The sequence below is a fragment of the Hypomesus nipponensis genome, chromosome 3, assembly GCF_054491055.1.
Source record: "Hypomesus nipponensis isolate SF chromosome 3, ASM5449105v1, whole genome shotgun sequence".
Lineage (NCBI taxonomy): Eukaryota > Metazoa > Chordata > Actinopteri > Osmeriformes > Osmeridae > Hypomesus > Hypomesus nipponensis.
This window is the reverse complement of record NC_140363.1, coordinates 3,341,578-3,355,613: the sequence shown is the minus strand read 5'-3', so window position 1 is coordinate 3,355,613 and position 14,036 is coordinate 3,341,578. Positions and strand designations below refer to the sequence as shown.

Here is a 14,036-nt window from a genome sequence, read left to right as displayed (position 1 = left end):
CATGTTTAGTATTATTAATGAATATATTGAAACTGGCCAAGTCCCCGACAATTTCAAACAAGTTATTATTATTTAGCTCCTTCTTAAAAAAACAAACCAGGTTGTCTTAGAAACTACAGGCCAATTTAAAATTTGCCATTTCTCTCCAACATATTTGAAAAGGCTATAGCACAACAGCTCACTAAGCACCTCTCCTCAAATCAGCTTTAGGAACCTTTCCAGTCTGGATTTTGTCTTCACCACAGCACTGAAACTGCATTAGCCAAGGTAGTCGATTATCTATTATTAACCTCTGATGCGGGCTCTATCTCTGTCCTGGTTCTTCTAGACCTAAGTGCAACTTTTGACACTGTGGATCATGAGATTCTCCTGGAACATATGGAGAACTATGTTGGGATTTCTGGTACTTCACTTCAGTGGATTAGATCGTATCTATCTGATAGATCACTCACTGTTATGCAGATGATACTCAGCTATATATGTCTATTAAGTCTGGAGAATTTCCACATGCAATGGAAAAATGTGTTTCCAGGTTGAGAACTTGGATGACAAATTTCCTTCTTCTTAATTTGGATTAAACCGAGGTTTAAAATTTTCGGTCCTAAAAAATACAGAAATAATTTATCCAATCTGACCTTAGACAGCGTCAAAGTCTCTCAAAGCCAGCTGGTAAAAAATCTAGGAGTCACAGTCACACTTTGCCTAGGGCGGCGAAGGTACTCTCGCTGGCCCTGGTTGAGGGGCAGTTCTATGGGCGTATGTGAGACCGTCTGTGACATGCTGGAGTGTAAAAAGGGCTTTACAAATACATTTTGATTTGAAATAAAACAAGTTCATCATGGTTTCTTTCAATAATTGTTGAGAAATTAGCAGTAATGTTTGTGAGCATATTTTATATTGGGAAATGTCTTGTGTGGACAAAAACACACAATTAAATTTTTACATTACATATTTCAGATGATGACTTGCAAAATGCGTAATATTTAAAAAAATGAATATTAATTAATTCAAACACTCAATTGCGTTTCATTTCCAATTTTATTGCCTTTGTTTACAAATTATGTAAACAAAGGCAATGAAGCAGACAGACAGATGAGCAGAATGATATGGTTGTTTTACCATAACCAACTAAAATATTTTCTACCACAAATATAGGATTAGCTCACCCAATTGTCCCTCATGACAATTATATAAGCAGTTACAGTGCATGAACTAAACACACATTTGAGATTTTAAAAAAAAACAAGAGTGAGTTGCACTGCTAACTAGAGTTGCTCTATGTGTGCAAGTAAATTGATAATTGTGCTGTTGGCTAGAGTCGCAACATGGTTGACTGGTTATTATGGCTATATGGCTTCCTAGTCGCCCTTCTCCAGACCCTCCTCAGACACATCATCAAAGTAGTTGTCTGTGAAGCGCATCATGTGGACCAAAGCACTCAGCAGCAGGATGTCCATGTTCAGGTCCAGATCCACTTCCCGACTGTAGTTCTTCACTGGGAGAACAGAGGCTTCGGGCACACCCAGACATACACTGACCTCAGACATCTGAAGACACACACACTTGTTATATTGGAATCTATAAATGGTACAGTACACAATGGACATTTGTGATCATTTGCTATCTATGTCAGAACTCACCATTTTTCTTATGTAATGGCTGTAATAGACTTTGGTCAGGTCATTGTTCACCAAGGGGCAAGCCTCATCCACCTTGGTTAGGAGCACCAGCTGTGGCACACCTGCAAAACACAACTGATGTTTAGGTATGGGAAAACACACCTAGCAAGGCATAGGAAACCCTACTCCTCCACCACTGCCACCATATATAGGAATAGGAAAAGGCAGATGAGTGTTTGAATCTTTTCAAGAAAGTGGATATGAGTTCAATGTTGACCCCAGTGATGAGAAACCTTAGTAGCGGCCTGTTAAGCTCACATAACTGACCAATAGAAGAAGTGAACATGTTCTTACCAATATGATTAACTTTCTTGCGGATTGCAGTTAATTTCTCCAACAACTTGGGGGAGAGCAGTTTCACTTTGCAGGCGTCCATGATGTAAACCACACAGTGGATCCGGTCCTTCAGTTCCGGGGACTTATAGAATGCAGAGTCGTCTGACTGCAGAGGGACCATGGGGTTGAACTGAGGAAGACACAAAGAGCTAGGACATCAGCCATGTACCATAATAACTAGTTAGAAATAAGAAAAAAGAGAAAAACATAGACAGGCGGAGAAATGAAGTGAAGAGGAGGTAGGAGAAGAGAAAGGCAGGTAAGAACAAAACAAGGTGTACATTATATTGATAATGTTTGCCAACAGTTATCTTAGACACCAGCACCTTATAACGAGGTTGGCCACTTGACCATTCCACTCACCTGGTACCTGTCCGGGACATTGCCCTTCAGAATGGTGGGGATGTCATCCACATCCAGGCCAGCATTCAGCCCCTCCTCCAATCCCATGGTGTCACACAGCACCACAGGGAGAGGCTTTCCCCCTCTGCCAGCCTTGATGTTGTATGTACGGAACTACAGACAACAGAATAGCATAGTTCAGTAGCATAGTTCACAACAGTAATACGAGAGCATAGTTCAGTAACATGCTCCACATTAAAGTGATCTAATACTATACCATGCTGTGTTTGAAAGTTAGTATTTTGGAGAAATAAACCAACCAACATACACAAATACACATCATAAAGTACCTGGGTAGACAGACTGGTGCCTGCAATGCCAGTGATTGCTTGGCCAGTCACATTTCCTCTGAAGACGGAGTTGATGGAGTTGAAGAAGCTGGACTTGCCAGATCCGACCTGCCCCACCAGCAGAATCCTGGCCTTCTCCACAGAGTTGATGAGAGGTCTGGAACTCTGCACATACTCCTTTAGCTCCTTACATTTCCTGTCAAATCAGTGATAGATGGATGGATAGATGGAAAGTTAGATACAGAGCTGAAAGGTAGACAAACAAAACAGGATGAGAGCAGGGTGGAGTACACAACCATGTGGGGCATGCTGCGAGTAAGATGTGGTTCGAACAGTAAACCTGTACTTCATCAAAGGTTGTTAAACTGAAGCAAAGGTACCACCAGTAGTATCAATAGTACTAAAGGGGTAACAGTAGTTGCAATACTGTAATAGTAATACAAATCGATAGTATTCCCTTCACAAGGCACATTTGGTGGGAGTGTACATCACATATACCCCTCACTGTTCCAGGGTATTTCTCTCCAAGGTTTCTCCAGGAAGCCTCCACGGTCTATCAAAGACAAGAGAACAAAGGCATAGATTCTTTATGGAAAAAGAGATTACATTTTTTACTGGCCCATTTCTTATCCATACAAGAGTATTTTACCTTCTACTCTGTATACCTCAAACTCTGCCAGCTCAAGGTCATTCCCATGCATCAGTGCAGGATCAAAGTTGTATTGGATTCCTGGTTGAGATTGGGCTTTAGCTGCATTATCATGCAGAAACACCAAGGCACCATAATTAGGACCGGTGTCCCCGTTGGTAAAGCCATACAGGCCGTTGGTGCTTGACACCCTCACTGGCTTCTCTCTCTCATTGTGGATGCTGAAGAGAAATGCTTTATCATCGTTGATGTCTTGGGTAGTTTTAGTGTAATCCTTGGAGACATATGCCCCAAAAATGAACCCAGATTGGTTGTAGGCCACAGTTACGGTGGGTCCCTGGCGATCACAACGAGCGTGGAAGTCAACAGCAGTGTAGTCATGGACACTGGCTTTGTAGAGCAGACAGAGCCTGGCCTGGCCAAACAGAGACAACAGCTGCTTCTCCTGGTCCTCGGATAGTCTGGAGGTGACTGCACTCATGATGAAACACAGAAACGTTGGAATATGGAATCCTGCAAGTCGGAGACTGAGAGACAGGGGTTGATGGACATTTAAAAAGATAAGACATTTGAGATATTTGACAAACTGAACAACAACAAACCTGCATTTTATATTTTCTTGAACCAAGAGCACCAAAGCAGCACTTAGCAGTAGGGATGGGTAGATGTTCTTTATCGCAAGAAAACCAAAAGACAATTGTATTGTATTGAATTTCCATTATCAGCCTAATTAAGCAATACCACAAGATGGACTGTGATATTGCTGAATATCAGCACTGCTGTGATTCAATTGTAGTTATGAGGCAGCCATTTATCATCAAACATGATTTGTCTGATTGTTTAATCATTTATTTTGCTCCACCAACACAAAATGGTTAAACAGTGCCCCCAGTGGTGGTAACCAGTGGTCCAAAAAACTCTATGGCAAAGAGCTTGAACCTTTATTTTGAAAAGAAGGGTACAGTACACCTAAGACTAGGTGTGTTCGACACATAGACCTATATAATTAGACCAAGCCAAAGAGTATAGAAGCACAAGAGGCAAAGCTCAATACAACATTCCATTGCAACATCTGCATCCAGCAGTGGTCCTACAAATCCAGTAAAATGTCACTCCAACAAATAGCCATATCAATGTACAAACACAATAATCAATATTGTATCACCATATATTTAATGTCTACCTAAATAACATGTTTAACTATTACATAGGCCTATATAGCCCACATAAATATTCATACTAATTATTTACTTGCTTATTAGGCTAGCTACAATTGTTAAAAGAATCAAAGCCGAAATGTGATAACTATTCTTTCAGAATTGTATTGATTACATAAACACCAAAAATGACGAATATTAGGCTACATGATTCCTTTGTTCATTCATTTTCTTTGAATTTAGAATAGCTACATCTTTAATAGCAATCAACAACAACAAAAAGTTCATTATTAAAGCAATTCCATGATTCTCAGTACTATATATATGTATCCAATGAGTTGCTGAAAGCATGTGCAAAGCGCAAAAACTTTGTTGCACTGAAATATGGAGTAAGACCGTTTCTCACCCATTTTCAGGTCAGGTTTTGTATAGGCGGGGCAAAACCCAACCTATCTACATCACAGCCACCTAACTACGTCAGATCACAGACAATTTATATAACCTGCATTCTGTTACTCAGCTGGTACGATGCAAAGACAAAGTAATTAACACATAAAACACTCAGACACTGCAGGTAGGTCTGTTCTGATATCTGCAATAGATTTAGCTAGTTGTTGCTGTTGTTGCTAAATTCAATAAATTCGAGGAGGCGGAGCTTCAGCTCCTTCAGGTGACACGCCCCCCCCAGTATCCAGCAGAGAAGACTGCTGATTCTCTCACAATTTCTAATCCTAATTTAGCATACTTGTCTGTGTTTTTTTCCACTTGAATTTGGATGGGTGGTTAACAATACATTATTCTGTGTGTGATGAACTTGGAACTCATTTTCAGTTCTGCTTTACAGCATCTTTAATAGTGTAGCAGAGAGTCAACAGACAAAGCATGGTACCATCCACACCTTCCCCTACCCCGACGAGGAAAGGGTCTGTCCCCCTTTGTCCTTATCTCCCAGAGTAGGAGCTTCAAATTCCTGACCCAGCATGGGGTCAGGAACAGAGACCATGGTCTCACATTGTCAGAACAAAGGGAATTACTTGAAGGAACTTTCTTGTGTGGACTTTGATCGTCCATTGTTACTATAGAAGCCTCTTCCTCAACTTCTCCCCCTCCCCCTTCACACGCGCTCTACACAACCATTGTGTAGTGCGCTCGCATTAGAATCTAGGCCTACTGTACTGCTTTAGCCCAACTAACCCATAACTTATCTGGTATGTGTTCACTATATACTTACATTCTCTTAAATAAATCATTGTGTATAATACTTGCTCATCTCTCACGTTATATAATTGGCTCTACTTTCATAGAATTCACTACTTAAGATTAGACTGATTATTACGAGTGCTATTTTATTAAACAAGGTTTCCTCTGTCCCTTCCACGAATCAGAGGTGGTGCCCCAAGAACTACTATACTTTATTATAAACGAAGTATTGCTAATCTTAACCGTGCAAACCACACTACAATAGCAAGCTCCAAAGAGACATTACAATATTTGGAAGAATTACACTTTCTAAAGTGGAGAGCCTCTCAAGAGTTATTTACCCAAGCTATTTGCTGGCAATCTCTATATATTTTTTTCATAAGATTAGGATTTTATTTGGAAAAACAAATGTCACGTAAGGTGACATTCTAAAACATTATAAAGATGGTGGACTGAACACAATTGATTTTGACATTACATGAATAGAGTGCTCTAATTCAAATGGTTGCAAAACAATCATCATTTTGGTACAACATTTCTTTGAGAGTACATGTGACTTTTTCTAATTTCTAAACTGCCTTTGAAACTTTTGACTGTCCACCAACAGGTCCGTCTATACTGGAAACATTATTCAAGCACCATTTTAGCCCACATTATATGACAATATGGAACATATTATGTATATTATCAAATAGAAAATCATTATTTATAGAAGACTGGTAGGATAAAGGAATATGGTCAATGTGACATATTATGGACATTGAGTGTACTGGGTGGGAAAACTGTTTAAACTACCCAATCCCAGCCCTGTGTTCCAATTCATCAAATCCATTGAATGGATGGAAACCAGAAATCCCAATTTGATGTCACACGAGTCAACAGACGGAAAAGTATGACAAAGTGAGCAATACCAGAGAATGTCTAATATGGGGATAACTGCCACTATTGGGAAACATCTGGCTTCTGGTTGCAGTTCCACTCTGGTTGCAGTTCCATATGAGGGTGCTAATGGGCGAGTGCAGAATGAATAGAGGTCTAAGGAGCTATACCCCTGAAAATCCACTTTTCTCAGGATATATTTTTTTTTCTAGTAATTTGAATGTTGAATTTGAAAGGGGAAGCAAAAAAAATACACACTGCTGGGTGTTAGATTTTTTTTTTGTCACCTTTTAAAATGTCAATTACGTCATACACATTGTACGGCCAGAGATACTGCTTTACGGCAAGCTCTGAGCCTTCCTGAGGTTAGGCTCTCCCTGTCAATAGACATGCTAGAAAGAGTTTTGGTTTGCTAATGTTGTTACTAATGTTGCTAATGCTCTGACATTCTGGTTCTGCTTTGGATGCCATCGTAGTCAGTCCTTCACTAACCAATCAGCATTCATTAGCAGAATGCTAGCGTGTTAAGGGCAACACAATTTGCTGCATGCTGCTCTGTGTACTTCCACGGAATTACAAAGAAAAACGTTTTTCAAGGATATTGAAAATGGACTACGGTCGTAAATGCAGTGCTCCAGGCTGTACAGGGAATGCTGACACTTTTCAGTCTTCCCAAGGAACCAAACACTCGACGGGCTGTGATGTTTGTCTATGAGAAAATCCCTGTGTAGTCCCTGTGACCCTCAATTACACATTTGCTCCAACCATTTCAGCGTTTTGAAAACCTGGGACAATGTAAAGCAGGATTTGCTATGAAGTTGTTTGCTGAAAAGAGGTTCTGCTCCAGCCTTATGTTCATCACAACCGCAAGCTGTTAGCTTGACGTTGTCATACTCATAATTCTAGTCTGAATATGAGTCTGAAACCGCTCCATTGGGCTGTGGGTATGGGGCGTGTTTCAACCGAACCCGGCTAATAAATGCCTCTTCGCTCAATTGGATAGACCTACAACCAATCAGAGCAACGTAATATGTTGTTTGTTGAAAACAAATTCAACCCAAGCACTCTTTGGTGACGTGGTTGATTACGTTACTGTTGATCATCTGTCCATCATCGTATAAAGCCCTCCCTGACAATCTGATTGGTCCGAACAGGAGCTGTTCGGACCAACATACTTTTTCAAGAGTATATGGCTGCAGCCTCCCGACTCATGCCATCCCGTTTCATGCCCTCCCGTCTCATGCTTCTACTTTTCAAAATAAAAGCTTGTCTGGTCCGCTATTTCTCCTTCCTACTTAAGTGTACGTGTTTTTTTTTGCTAGACTACAAACTAGAAATCCATTTTACAGCTGCAGCCTGGGAGGCCCGGTTGAGTTTACAACCAGGAGTCGTAGCAGAGGTCGAGGTTAAGGTTAGGCACAACCACCACGGTTGGGGGACAATGATGGTTGGTACAGCACACGTGCATTTTGTCACCTGCGGTGTGTTCTTTTTTTTAAAGACACTATGTGTACCTTAAGGAAAATCACGAAAAGAAACCATCAAAGTCTGCAACCATAAATTGCTCTAGGTAACGTAAGCTAATATTCGCTAACAAATGTCAACATAAAACGCTGATGCAGTTTTAAATGAAGGTCATTGCAGGTTTCATTAAATATACGTTAACATCAGGGACAGAACAATAACATCCAGAAATCAGCAAACTATATGGATAAAAAAAAAAAAAATCAAGATTTTCAATTTATTGCAACAAACGTGCTCAAGAGATTTACTCCATCCGTAAAGTAATTTGCGATTTAGTATTTTTGACCCTCTTAATTTACCATTGGACAGCTTGGGCATGAGACGGGAGGGCATGAGACAGGAGGCTGCAGGCTGCAGCCATACCCATCTCTACTTTTTCCCAAAACTAGCAATCCCAGACCCAACTTCTTGACAATTTTTTCTGTGGGCGGGGCTAAATTAGTCTGGCAGCCGGGCTAGCAAGCTGTAGTATGTTTTTGTCACTAACAGTTATTAGTAATGCTAACATATCCTGTATCTATCATAGGTAGAATGTGTGAGGGCTATTTCACAGGGTGCATATGGGCGCATAGAACAGCACCCGGGCCATTTTCAGCCCAACCAATTTTACATACCCTATTTGGAGACCTTAAAGATCCTGTAAAGGGGATTGAAAATGAGTTTTAAGTTCATCACACCACAGAAGAATATGTTGTTTACCACTAGGGTTGCCAACTTTCTCAACCTTAAATGAGGGACACTTTCTTCCAGGTGCGCACACCAGGCCCGGATGCAGCCTGCTTTGACTAGGGGGGCAGTGAACATTTCTGGGGGGGCATCATGATAACGGAAGTGGGTCGTATAATTTTTTATATAACCATTATGTTAGCATTTTTGAGTCTGCTTCACAATCCGAGTGTTAATCAGGCACAGAGCCATACGTTATAAACATCCGGTGCTTAACCCAAACCCATGACATATCCTGGGTTTGGTGTGATGCTTGATATAGGATCGTCCACAGTGCGAGCGCGCGCGAGAACAATTTTGGGGCATTCATGTGCAAAATAGTTTTTGGAGCTCTATGTAGCTCTGTTCGAAAACTTAGACAGCTGTCTTAATCCTTGATGTTTTACTAGACAGGTGTCTAACGAGACAGCTCTCTTCAGGGTAAGGTATCTTAAAAAACGTTGTTTTCGAACAGCCTATTAAGACAGGATGTACGTCATCGCGCTGCGTGTACTTATGTGCTCGCACCAGCGCGCTTTGTCAGACGGCAGTCAATTGCATTGAGTTTATTGCCACACTAAATCAAGTTAAGCTGTATTTAAACTTGTGTTAGATATAGGCTCAATAGCTCATAACATTTGTGTTTGTATTTCACTCATTTGATAGGATTATGATAAAACGCAGCAACTAGCTAGTGTCTGCACTGCATGGCGATGCTAGCTACTGTACGTTATCGAAAAGTCGGAGCAAATTTACAAATAAGGAGTGTCATCAATAAAATAAGTACATTTTCAGCAACTACACTGCCCACTTCTCAATACATTTTTATTCAGATGCTGATTTACAAGTACCGTTTAGCTGAAATGTGAATTGTAAAAACGTAGAGCAGTGGCGGTCAAAGGATTCTGTTTAACTTTTTGCTTACGGTAACCCCGCGCACAGAGTTATGGGTAATACGTGCCGCCATTAAGACAGCAAGGCAGCTCATATGCTCTCTTAAAAAATGACCGTTATGTGACGTATTTCAAGGTATCTTATTAGACAGGAAGAGTGGATTTAAGACATTTCGAACAGACCTCGCTGTCTTTAAAGGAAGGAAGGAAGGAAGGACGCATTTTACGAGTTTTCGAACAGAGCCTGTAAATTAAACCGCCGGCGCCGCCGTTTCCTTTGGTAAAAACCTTGTCTATGAAGGTGATGTCTTTATCATTTCTGGCTCCAAATTATCGACAGGAGAAGCAGAAACATGCATGTAGCTTGGCTGAGTACTCTAACAGTGCGTGTCCACTGCAGCGACGCGAATCGCTTGCCATCGCTTGCCTTCCCACAGTTCACCACGCTCGGGGCCGTTTCAAACAGATTAATGTAGAATGTAGTTCTCTAAAGTCACTGTTGTAGTTGTCATGGCCAAGTGTGCAGACTTGGGTTTACGTAGTTGCAACATCGATCAAAATACAACTTGTTTACAAAATATAAAACTGTTTAATACTGTAGACATACACGTTGACATATGTAAAAAAACGTTTTACTATATATTCCTCAATCTCTGCTAATCTGCCGATACGATAGGGAGTTTCAGCCCGGCTAGCTAACTAGTTAGGACAGAACGAAGTTACGTAATGTGACTAAACTGAATTTGAAAGTACAAGCACCCACAACTTCGGCAAACCTTGCGCCATGCATCGTTTTTTTGTATTAACATCTCTGTACGAATACAGATATGTATCGTACAGGACTGGGTAAGCAGCCACACAAACGATTAGTTTCTCCTCCAGTTTGAAACCTAGAAAGCTAGAAATGTTAACCATGGTTTCTACGTTACGAGAAACAAGAAAACACTCCGATTGGCCATCGCTAGCGAAAATCGCTCCTCATTAGCAGAAAGTTGAGAAAATCTCAACTCGAATCGCTTGAATCGCGTCGCTACCCACAATGCACCACGCAAGCGATTCGCCTGACTCCATAGAAAATGAATGGAAAACATGTTGTCGCTCGCATCGCGTCGCTGCAGTGTGAACGCACTGTTACAGTTCCCTCTTAGCTTTGTTAAATTGCTGCACTAGTCCACACTTGACCGGTGGGGATCTCATTCTATTACGACTGAAACTGTTAGCTGCTCCTGGCATTCTCTAATCCCTGTTCTCCTCTCTGTCCCCCCCACACATCCCTTGTGGTGTGGGGGGTCTGAGCTGTCAGGACCTGCCTGGTCGTCGGTCTACCAACGCTGGACCAGGTCGTCAACCGGAAACCAGCCTCCATGACGGCCAACAGCGAGTTTCCAGGTCCCATCCAACGTCTATAAAGCCGAACAATGGATTTTTGGTGTTTCAAAACCCATTGACACTGTATGACTATGTTTAGCTTGTGTTCTGCTCCTCTCTCTTGCCAACCGTCTCTGGAGGAGGGGATCCCTCTCTGAATTGCTCCTCCCAAGGTTTCTTCAATTTTTTCTCCCGTTGGGAGTTTTTCTGGGAGTTTTTCCTTGTCTTCCTTGAGGGTTTAGGTTGGTTGAGGGGCAGTTCTATGGGCGTATGTGAAGCCCTCTGTGACATGCTTGCGTGTAAAAAGGGCTATACAAATACATTTGATTTGATTTGATTTGATGAATCTGTTTGAAACGCCCCCGAGCGTGGTGAACTTTGGGAAGGCGAGCGATGCCAAGCGATTCGCGTCGCTGCAGTGTGAACGCACCGTAACCAAGTATGAGTGCGATGCCTACCTTGGCTAAAATGTGCACGTTTGCAGAACAGGCTGCATTGGATTGCTGTCATTCAAACCATGCTCGCCTTCAACCACAGTAGCGGTAACGTTGGTACCGAGAGACAGGGAAGTGCTTCCACTAGGACCAGCACACTCTGCCTGCTCTGGAGTAGGATATGAGTTTAATATCCCTTGTCGCAGGGGCAGTAGTAGATGGTTTGGGGATCAGAAATCGATGCATGATAAAAGGTTTTTCTCTGTAGGTACAAACACGCACGCAAAGAACAATCGATGGCTAACGAAGCTAGCCTACTGTAAACGTCTTTAACCCGTGTATCTTCTACGAAAACAAATAAAGATTAAAACTGAAACAGAAGTATGAAATTCCAGGGTTTAACATTAAACACCAATGCTAAACTTTACTATTCGTCAAAAATCCTCCACAAGAGACCAATATACAATAACTTCGAGAACAAGTGAGTGGCAAGAGATTCGAGGTTGATTTCATTTTTATCGGTAAACGTGGATGCGGAGCTCTAACCTACGTTGCCCATTATCAACCAGACAATCACTGGGGAATCTTTTTAAAAGATTGGTAAAAAAGAAAAAGCATATTACTGAAAGCACTAACAGACTTTTTCGTAACTTCAACATGTAACCATATTGGCTGAAGTCAGAAGAAGTTTGGGGGGGGGGGGGGGGGGGCGCAGCAGAAATCTGGGGGGGCACAGCCCACCCCAGCCCCCCCCCTGGATCTGGCCCTGGCGCACACATGCGCGCACCGACAGCTGACCAACAATAACGGAAATCCCAAGCTTTCATTAGCCATAAACCCACTAATTTCATTGTAAGTTTGTCAAACCACTAATAGCTACTTGCTTGGATGTATGTTCATAGTAATAGTGTAGACAAGTATTACAAGTTTCTCCTTTTGACACACAATAACGGTCACCTCACCAGTGGTTAACACACACTGTCACCAACAAGCAGCCACCGGGTCCCATAGCAACGTTTGCGTGAATTTTTGCGCCTTTATGTAGCACAGGATTGTAGCACTTGAACAAGTGTTGACTGAACTGTCTAAAACAGAGCCTATGTCTATGGTGGAAAAGGCTTTTTAGAACAGAAAGGCGACTTTACAAACAAATTTAACACCCAGGGGTGTTCATTTTTTTGCCTCCACTTTCGAATTCAGAATTTAAATTACTAGACAAAAAAAACATCCTGAGAAAAGTGGATTTTGAAGGGTATAGCTCGATAGACTTCCATTCATTCTGCACTCGACCATTAGCGCCCTCATATGGAACTAGTGGAACTGCAAGCAGTTCAGAACGCGGAAGTTTCCCGAGAGTGGCAGTTCTCCCCATAGATATAAATATATCTATGGTTCTCCCTTTATTAGACATTCTCTGCTACTGTGCTTTGAATCTTGTTGTATGTAACCTGTTGGAGGTAATAAAGAGCTCAACTTTTCTACACCCAAGTGTCTTGGAGTGGTGTAACATTTACAGTAGCCTACTAGCCTATTATCCGGTGAGGCTGTGATTGGATTACGGGACTGCAGCTGTTCCTGAAATCACCCATAATTCGGGATGTCCCGGACAAATCGTCAATCATCTTTCACATGAACTATTGAAAACAATGTGAGTTGTCCTACCGTTCTGTAGTGAAGATGCTGTAGAAATTTACCAAAGAATTAATTATATTGTGTTTGCCCTAGAATACAGCCAATTCACAGCAGGAATGTCAGAAACGAAAGTTGGTCAACCAAACGTAGAAGTGAAAGTGAAAGTTCGTTTGTACGCAAAGTTCGTGCGCAACATTGGAGCTACTGACTGGTGGCTCCAAATCCACCCATAAAACACTTTAAACTGACGGTTTAAAAGACCTAAAGGGCATTGTATTTCATAGGGTCATAACACAATGTTAACATTTTAAACGAGTCTTTATGAACAATTCTCGAAATAATTAAAATATATGTAGCCTATATCTAGGACAACCCAAACCATAACATATTGTTTTTCAAGTCTATATTGTCATGAGATTATACTGTTGATTATGTAAAAATAAAATAAAGGCGTAAATATATGGCCTACACTTACATGCAATTCATACTAATTTAAATTGACAAAAGTTATTGAGTCATCCAAAGTTAATGTAGCTAGCTACATGCTATGGTAGCCTTCGGCAGTTCTGGTTTAGCTCAACAGCCTGCTAAACATGGCCGTCGTTCTCAACCATAGAGTTCTCAACCATTCACGTGCTAGCGCCGTCCATGCTAATCAGGGACGGCACTCTGAACAGCATCGCTGTCCATCGCCGTCCATGCTACTATGCTCCCTCTAGCAACGGACGTCCATCGCCCTAGCATCGCCGTCCATCGCCGTCCATGCTCTATGCTCCCTCTATCGCTGGACGTCCCTGCTAATCCATCGCCGTCCCTGCAAATCCATCGCCGTCCAAAATATATGCTCCCTCGATTGCTGGACGTCCCTGCTAATCAGGGACGGCACTC

General features: G+C 41.7%; 1 protein-coding gene across 1 annotated transcript; it reads right to left on the bottom strand.

Moving 5' to 3' along the window:
• Nucleotides 1–659: 659 nt before the first annotated feature.
• LOC146299176 (interferon-induced protein 44-like) lies at nt 660–13,338 on the bottom strand. The gene is made up of 8 exons (XM_084684511.1): nt 13,179–13,338; nt 3,357–3,883; nt 3,206–3,260; nt 2,708–2,903; nt 2,379–2,531; nt 1,974–2,145; nt 1,641–1,741; nt 660–1,547 (listed from the first exon to the last, which is right to left on the bottom strand). Exons 2-8 carry the CDS (start codon nt 3,835–3,837, stop codon nt 1,359–1,361), a joined length of 1,347 nt encoding a protein of 448 aa, XP_084540637.1. The 5' UTR covers nt 3,838–3,883; nt 13,179–13,338; the 3' UTR covers nt 660–1,358.
• Between the last annotated feature and the right edge of the window lie 698 nt (nt 13,339–14,036).

Coding starts and splice junctions, on each gene's coding strand:
- LOC146299176 (XM_084684511.1), bottom strand. CDS start 3,837: ATGAGTGCAGTCACCTCCAGACTATCCGAGGACCAGGAGAAGCAGCTG. Junction 2,532..2,707: donor GCACCAGTCTGTCTACCCAG/GTACTTTATGAT, acceptor TGTTGTCTGTAG/TTCCGTACATACAACATCAA. Junction 1,548..1,640: donor GCCATTACATAAGAAAAATG/GTGAGTTCTGAC, acceptor GTGTGTCTTCAG/ATGTCTGAGGTCAGTGTATG.